We start from the raw sequence: 8,637 nt of genomic DNA, 5'->3' as shown, positions 1-8,637 counted from the left end.
AACCCACAGCAAACATCATTCTAAATGGTGAAAAACTTAAAACATTTCCTCTAAGATCAGGAACAAGACAAGGATGTCCACTCTCACCACTATTATTCAACATAGTTTTGGAATTCCTAGCCATGGTAATCAGAGAAGAAAAAGAGATAAAAGGAATCTACACCGGAAAAGAAGTAAAACTGTCACTGTTTGCAGATGACATGATACTATACATAGAATCCTAAAGATGTCACCATCAATGATGCTAATCAATGAACTTGATAAAGTTGCAGGATACAAAATTAATGCACAGAAATCTCTTGCATTCCTATACACTAACAATGAAAGATCAGAAAGAGAAATTAAGGAAACAATCCCATATACCACAGCAAAAAAAAGAGTAAAACACCTAGGAATAAACCTACCTAAGGAGGTAAAATATCTGTACTCAGAAAACTATAAGACCTGATGAAATAAGTCAAAGATGACACAAACAGATGGAGATTTTTCTTGGATTGGAAGAATCAGTATTGTGAAAATGACTACACTATCCAAAGCAATTTACAGATTCAATGCAATCCCTTTCAAATTACCAATTGTAATTTTCACAGAATTAGAGTAAAAAATTTTACAATTTCTTTGGAAACACAGAAGACCCTTATAGCCAAAGCAATCATGAGAAAGCAAAATGGAGCTGGAGGAATCAGGCTCCCTGACTTCAGACTATACTAAAAAAGCTGCAGTAATCAAGACTGTATGGTACTGGCACAAAAACAGAAATATAGATCAATGGTACAGGATAGAAAGTCCAGAGATAAATCCATGCACCTATGGTTACCTAATCTATGACAAAGGAGGCAAGAGTATACAATGGAGAAAAGACAGTCTCTTCAATAAGTGGTGCCGGGAAAACTGGACAACTACATGTAAAAGAATGAAATTAGAACACTCGCTAATACCATATACAAAAATAAACTCAAAATTGATTAAAGACCTAAATGTAAGACCAGACACTATCAAACTCTTAGAGGAAAACATAGGCAGAAAACTTTTTAACATAAATCACAGCAAGATCTTTTTTTTTTTTTTAAAGGCAAGATCTTTTTTTGACCCACCTCATAGAGAAATGAGAATAAAAACAAAGATAACCAAACGGGACCTTATTCAACATAAAAGCTTTTGCAAGCAAAGAAAACCATAAATGAGATAAAAAGACAACACTCATAAATGGGAGAAAATATTTGCAAAAGAATCAACTGACAAGGGATTAATCTCCAAAATATAAAAACAGCTCATGCAGCTCAATATCAAAAAAAAAACCCAAAGAACCCAATCAAAAAATGGGCAGAAGACCTAAATAGACGTTTCTCCAAAGAAGACATACAGATGGTTAAAAAGCACATGAAAAGATTCTCAACATCACTAATTATTAGAGAAATTCAGATCAAAACTACAGTGATGTATCACCTCACACCAGTCAGAATGGCCATCATCAAGATATGTACAAACAATAAATGTTGAAGAGGGTGTGGAGAAAAGGGAACCCTCTTGAACTGTTGGTGGGAATGTAAATTGACATAGCCACTATGGGGAACAGTATGGAGGTTCCTTAAAAAACTAAAAATAGAACTACCATATGACCCAGCAATCCCACTACTGGGCATTACCTTGAGAAAACCATAATTCAAAAAGACACATGTACCCTAATGTTCATTGCAGCACTATTTACGATAGCCAGAACATGGAAGCAACCTTAATGTCCATTGACAGATGAAAGGATAAAGAAGATGTGGTACATATGTAAAATGGAATATTACTCAGCCATAAAAAGGAACGAAATTGGGTCATTTGTTGAGACATGGATAGACCTAGAGACTGTTATACAGAGTGAAGTAAGTCAGAAAGAGAAAAACAATATCATATGCTAACATATATATATGGCATCTAAAAAATAAATAAATGGTTCTAAAGAACATAGGGGCAGGACAGGAATAATGTCTCAGATGTAGAGAATGGACTTGAGGACATGGGGAGGAGGAAGGGTAAGCTGGGATGAAGTGAGAGAGTAGCATTGACATATATACACTACCAAATGTAAAATAGATAACTAGTGGGAAGGAGCCCCATGGCACAGGGAGATCAGCTCGGTGCTTTGTGACCACCTAGAGTGGTGGGATAGGGAGGGTGGGAGGGAGATGCAAGAGTGAGGGGACATGGAGATATATGTATACGTATAGCTGATTCACTTTGTTACACAGCAGAAACTAACACAACATTGTAAAGCAGTTATACTCCAATAACTATGTTTTTTAAAAAGGAGAAAAATATTGTATATTAATTCATATATGTGGAATCTAGAAAAATGGTTCAGGTGAACCTATTTGCAAGGCAGGAATAGAGACACAGATGTAGAGAACAAACGTGTGGACACAGTGCGGGGGGAGGAGGGGAGGGATGAATTGGGAGATTGGGATTGACATATATACACTATCGTGTAAAACAATGAGTTAGTGGGTACCTGCTGTATAGAGCAGGGAGCTCAGCTCAGTGCTCTGTGGTGACCCAGATGGGTGGGATGGCGGGTGGTGGGAGGGAGGTCCAAAAGCAAGGGGATATATGTATACATAAAGGTGATTCACTTCATTGTACAGCAGAAACTAACGCAGCATTGTTAAGCAACTCTACCCCAGTTAAAAAAAAAAGAGGACTGGAAATGTATCTCAGATTTATCAGTAAGGGTTCAATTAGAGAGGCATAACCAGAGGTTTGACTGTAAGCAATTGTGGGAGCGGGTTAAGAAATCTCTGCAAAGTTGTCATCTTCACATCTTGTGCTGGAGTTTGAAGTCTGCAGGGCAGGCAATTGGGAAAGGAGTGTGGGTGTGAAGTGGAGAGCAGCGACAAGGTAGAACACAGAAGCATGTGACTGTATCAGTCTCTTATTGCCTCCAACACTGATGATGATGATGATGCAGATGTCCTGCAGGAGAAGCTGGTGTCCTTTGTCAACATTACTAAACCCACCTGGCCCAGAAGTCAGAGAAGCTGAAGAAGGACCCAAGGGAAGGTAGAATGGCTGCTGCCCCAACTTCCAGCAAGGCAAGCTGGCAGAGAAATGAAAACATGTGTGAACTGCCAGCTGACACATTCCAAAGCCACAACATCTTAGTCAACAGAGGAAATGGGGCTTTCATCTACCAGCAAGTACTCCCCTGTGGCTGAAGTGCTTTATGCTAGGGTGGGATGCAGGGATGGGAGGAAGGTAAGGTGAGATGAGTGAAAGATGAGCCTGGAGCCTTAAGTCAAACAAGATCACTGCAGTTCAACATTTATATATCAACTTTCTTATAAACCAGGACGAAGTGTTAAACTGGATCCTGATGGCCATGGGAACCATTAACTCTGTTGACTCTCCAATTTTCATTTCAAAAAGCTTAAAACCATTGGCACAGCACAGTCTTCCCCTCAGATCTCAGCTCTCCCTATTTTTTCCTTAACCACCTGTACCCACAACAAACTCTCCAGCTTCCCCCAACACTCTTCTTGCCTCAGTGTCTCTACCTGGAATAGTTTGCCTGCTCTAAATCCTCTTCCCCGAAAGCTCCATTTCTTCCTTTGTAAGTACTGCCCTAGGCAGCATTCATCAGAGCAGGGTGTAAATAACCACACTGTGTGTCACTAGACTGTGGCCTTCCTGAGGATGGGAACCTTATTTACATCATCCAAATATCCTCACTATCTAGCATAGTGTCTGGCACTTAGAAGATGTTCAGTAGGTATGTATTGATTACATCAAACTCTAAGAGCTTCTCATCAAACACTTCGCTTATATGTTTTTTCAATTTTGTTAGTTGTTTGATGAAGTAAGTCTTCTAATCACTGTCGGAGAGAGGCAACACATCTCTATATTTGAGTAGAGAATCAAGAAGAGACAGTAAAGGCTTCTAGTGTCTTTCTGAAAAGCATCTACAAACGGAGTCAAGTTATCAAGAGGGAAAGGAAAATCATTTCTCTTCTGAGGTGTGCTCCAAGGCACTCGTGAACCTTGCATTCTTTACCAATACATCTTCATTCTTTACCAATACGTCTTCATAATTATTGTCTATAATGGCTTCCCTGTCATTCTTGTTACTTTAATCCCCATAGGACTGCCTGTCAGGTCCTTGGGAAGGTTATAATTATAAAGAGGCTTCAATTTTTTGATGTAGATTAAGTTAAATAGTCTTCGGAAGCTTTGTTTAATATTTGAGGAGGTCAGTCTATGAGCTATTTCCATAAAAATTTTGTTTGTTATTTCTGCAAACTCCCTGATCACAGGATCTTCATCCCAAAGCACTCGGTCAATAGCTGTAACAGCAGAAAGTCCATTAATTCAAGGCATCACTCTCATAGTCTGAGAAGCTCTAACCCTAAATAGCCTCACCACCTTTCACAAAAGCCCCCCTCCCCCAATTTTTGTTACTTTGACGTATAGCATCCAGGAAGTTTTTTATCCTCTGTCCTCACCAGACCTCATTAAAAGAAAAAAGGAAATATTCACTAAGTGTTTACTCAGTGCCTATTATGTGCTGAGCATTCTGGTAGACAACATAAACATATATTCATGAAGAGCTTCAATATTGCTCATAATAATGAAAAAAGTGGAATCAGTCTAAATGTTCATCAATATGAAAGTGCTTAAAAATTGGAGATATCATAAAGTGAAATAGCACATACATATTAACATGATGATGTAGACCCATATTTCTTGGCATGAGAAGATGTTTCTGACACATGAGTAAGTGAAAAAGTTATAAAACAGTTATGATAGTTTTAAAAATAAATATGTAATAGTTTATATTCTTTAAAAATATCAGCAATAAGATATATACCAAAATGGTAATATCATTATATTCATATGTTGAGCTTGTGGAAAATTATTATTTTCTTTCTTAATAAAAAGAAATAGAGAAGAAAAAAAGGACAGATTTAGAAAAGAGAGAAAAAGGAGAAGGAGGAGGAAGAGCAAAAGAAGAAAAATATTCTGAGTGACATGGAGGGAGTGCTTAGTATTCAGCCGGCAGTCAATAAATATGAATGAATAAAAAAGGAAGGAAGATAATGATGTGTCAATGTAGATTCATCAACTGTGACAAAGGTACCACTCTGCTGGAGGGTGTTGGTAATTGGGGGAGGCTCTGCATGTGTGGGGGCAGGAGGTATACAGGAAATCTCTATATCTTCCACTCAATATTTCTATTAATCTAAAATTGCTCTAAAATATACAGTCTATTACCAAAAAAGGGAAGGAAGGCAGCCACCTTATTTTCTGCCTCCCCTGTTTGTAATTCTGATCCTGAAGGGGAAATAGGCAGAGGCTAAGAGAGAGATGCTGAAGATCTAAACATTTTGAAAGAATAAACATTACCCTTCTTTTTTTTTTTTTTTTTTTTTTTTGTGGTACGCGGGCCTCTCACTGTTGTGGCCTCTCCCGTTGCGGAGCACAGGCTCCGGACGCGCAGGCTCAGCGGCCATGGCTCACGGGCCCAGCCGCTCCGCGGCACGTGGGATCTTCCCGGACCGGGGCACGAACCCGTGTCCCCTGCATCAGCAGGCGGATTCTCAACCACTGCGCCACCAGGGAAGCCCCCATTACCCTTCTTTAATTTCTTCTGGTGCAAGTGTACATTGCTCTCCACTAAAATGTAAATCCTCTGAGGGAAGGGACTTTGCTGTGTCTGCTGCTGTATATCCTGCAGATAGAATAGTGCTGTCACATAGTAGATGCTGGAAAAATGTTTGTTGAATGGTTTAATGAATGAATGAATTCTTAACTCTCTGTAGTTCCTAAGGACTCTAGGATAATAGTTAGGTCTCAAATAATGAGAGGGACAGATGGAGAGATTGAAACAGACAGAGAAAGAATAAAAAAAAAAGAAGATGTCCTTTAACCTAGTCCTTCCACTGATTTCCCCGTAACCGCCTAGCTACCTCTAGCACCCTCTTCCCATCCCTGGCATCACTATAGAGCTCAGAAATAAATTGAATCACAAACAGTGAAGTTACTTAGGCTTATACATAAAAATGTCATTATAACTTCAACACTTACCCTCAAGCATGACTTCAATTTCATCTCTGAGCAGTAAATGGCCACCCAGTTTTGCCAAGTACCCTATGCACAAAGTAAAATTAAAGTTACCCCAAAATACATTATGAAAATACATTATCTGATATTATCTGGCTACCTTCATTGCTTTCTTCAAAGCAAAGCATCGCTAGATTATCCTTGAATCATCTTTTAGTGCTTTCAAATAATTATTAATAAAATTCTTTATTGAGATATGTGTGTTTATAAATGTGCAGAAATCATAATTGTACAGCTCAATAAATGACCACAGAGTGAACGTGTCTAGCTAGCACCTAAGTCATTAAATAGAATATTACTATTATCCTAGGAGCCTCCCTCATGCCCTTTGCAGCCTCCTCCTTCACCTTTCAGAATACATTCTTTTGCTCAACAATTATATTGTGTGATTCATCCATGTTTTTAAACATAGCAATAGTTCATTCATTTCCATTGCTACATGACAGAGGTTGGCAAAGTTCTCTTGAAACACAGCCATGCTTATTGGCTCATTTGCTTATGGATTATCTACGGCTGCTTTCACCCTCCAACAGCAGGGTTGCATAGTTGCGACAGAGAACATATGGTACTCAAAGCCTGAAATATTTACTATCTGGTTCTTTACAGAAAGGGTTTGCAGAATGCTTTTATATGATATTCCATCTTATTAATGCAGCACTTTTTAGCCATCCTGCTTATGATGGACAATGTGTTGTTTCCAATTTTGGGCTATTATGAATAATAATGTTATTGTGGGAATTCTTGTACATGAATTTTTGTGTAGATTTGTGTGCATTGCTGTTTGGTATATAGCTAGGAGTAGACTTATTGGCTAATGGATATGCTTATGTTCACCTTTAATCATTACTGCAGAACAGTTTCCAAGGTGGTTGTACCAATTTTCACTCTTACATTTCCATTGCTGTACATCCTCTGCTGTACATCCTCTCTAACACTTGAAATTGTTAGTCTTTTACCTTTCAGTCAGTCTCATGGGTTTGGTGGTATTACTTTTGTATATTTATTGGCCATTTGGATATTTCTTTAGTGAAATGTCTGTTCAAGTAAGTCACTTGTTTTTATATTGAAGTGTTTTTAAATTATTTATTCTTGGGCATTTTAAATTCTGGATACTAATCTCTTAGAATATTACAGCCATTACAAATATCTACTCCTACCCCAGGGCTAAACTTTTCCATTTGTATTGTTTTTTTTTTTTTTTTTTTGATGAACAGAAGTCCTTAATTTTAATGTAGCCCAATTTGTGATTAGTGAATTTTGGAGTCCTGATAGGGAATCTTTGCTGTCTGAAGGTCATAAAGATATTATCCCATATTTACTTCTGGAAACTTTATTCTTTTACCTTTTCACATTTTTGGAATCCAAGCCCAACTGGAATTATACGGCATAAAATAGGGATTGAGATTACTTACCTATGAAATTAAGCGAGCACCATTAAGAGAAAAAAAAAGTCCTTTCCCTAATGCTTTTCAGGGTCATTTATATCATTAATTGTGCAGGGGTCAGTGTCTTGATTCCATTCTATCATTGTGCCACTTCCATACTACCTTAATGTAAAATGGGTCTTGATATCCAGTAGTATAAGTTCTTCAACTTTGTGATTCTTCTTCAGATTATCTTGGCTATTCTCAAATCTTTACGTTTTCATGTAAAAATTAGAATCAACTTCTCAAATTTCACACACACACACACACACACACACACACACACACACACACACACACACATTCACCCAAAACCTCTGGTGAAATTTTGTTTGGGGTTGTATTGAATATACTGAACAGTCTGGGGAGAGTTGACATTGTTACAATACTTAATTCTTTAATCCAGAAACATGATATATCACTCTATTTAAGTCTTCTTAAAAACTTCTCAACATTTTCTAATTTTTTGTGTATCAGTCTTGTACATCTTTCCTTAGTTTTATTTTGTGGTATTTGATGAATTTTGGTACAGTGCATTAGGCATCAAAAAATTAATTTTCTATTTTATTGATAGTGTGTAGAAACCCAGTAGATCTTTGTATATTGATATTGTATATAGAAAACGTGCTAAATTTATTTAATTCCATTAGTTTTTCTGAATTCTTTCCAGTGTTCTAAATACTCAATTATTTATCTGCAAATTTTGGAAGTTCTATTTTCTTTTTTCCAGACTTATACATTTTATTTCTTGTTATTACCTTATTTTCGTTTTGGAAAATTTTTGGTCATTATCTCTTCAACTATTTATTTTGTCTCATTCTTTCCCCACTATCCTTATGGAACGCGTATGTTAGACCTTATAACCATATCTCATATTATTATACTCTTTTCATATTTTCCATTTTTAACTCTTTGAGCTTTGATCTTGAGGCTGAATATTTTATTCTAACATTTCTAATTCTCTTTATCTCTTTTCAGTTCTTTCTAGTCTGCTGCTAATTTTACCCATTGAGTTCTGCATTCCATCTCGTTATTTAATCTTTTGAACATACTAATCATATTTATTTTAAAGTTCCTATCTGATAAATTTCAATAATTGCATATACTAGAT

General features: G+C 37.0%; 1 protein-coding gene across 1 annotated transcript in view; it reads right to left on the bottom strand.

The window, feature by feature from the left end:
* Window positions 1-2,772: 2,772 nt before the first annotated feature.
* MROH9 (maestro heat like repeat family member 9) overlaps window positions 2,773-8,637 on the bottom strand; it is an 85,321-nt gene continuing 79,456 nt past the window's right edge. Inside the window, exons 19-22 of the mRNA XM_067024521.1 lie at window positions 6,067-6,129; window positions 4,111-4,325; window positions 3,540-3,607; window positions 2,773-3,082 (exon numbers count right to left, since the gene is read on the bottom strand). Of these exons, the coding sequence (XP_066880622.1) occupies window positions 2,773-3,082; window positions 3,540-3,607; window positions 4,111-4,325; window positions 6,067-6,129 (656 nt within the window). The remainder of the gene's footprint in view (window positions 3,083-3,539; window positions 3,608-4,110; window positions 4,326-6,066; window positions 6,130-8,637) is intronic.

This window comes from Kogia breviceps, chromosome 1, assembly GCF_026419965.1.
Source record: "Kogia breviceps isolate mKogBre1 chromosome 1, mKogBre1 haplotype 1, whole genome shotgun sequence".
Taxonomy (NCBI): Eukaryota; Metazoa; Chordata; class Mammalia; order Artiodactyla; family Physeteridae; genus Kogia; species Kogia breviceps.
Note: the sequence above shows the minus strand (reverse complement) of the source record. Positions and strands in the feature narration are given on the sequence as shown.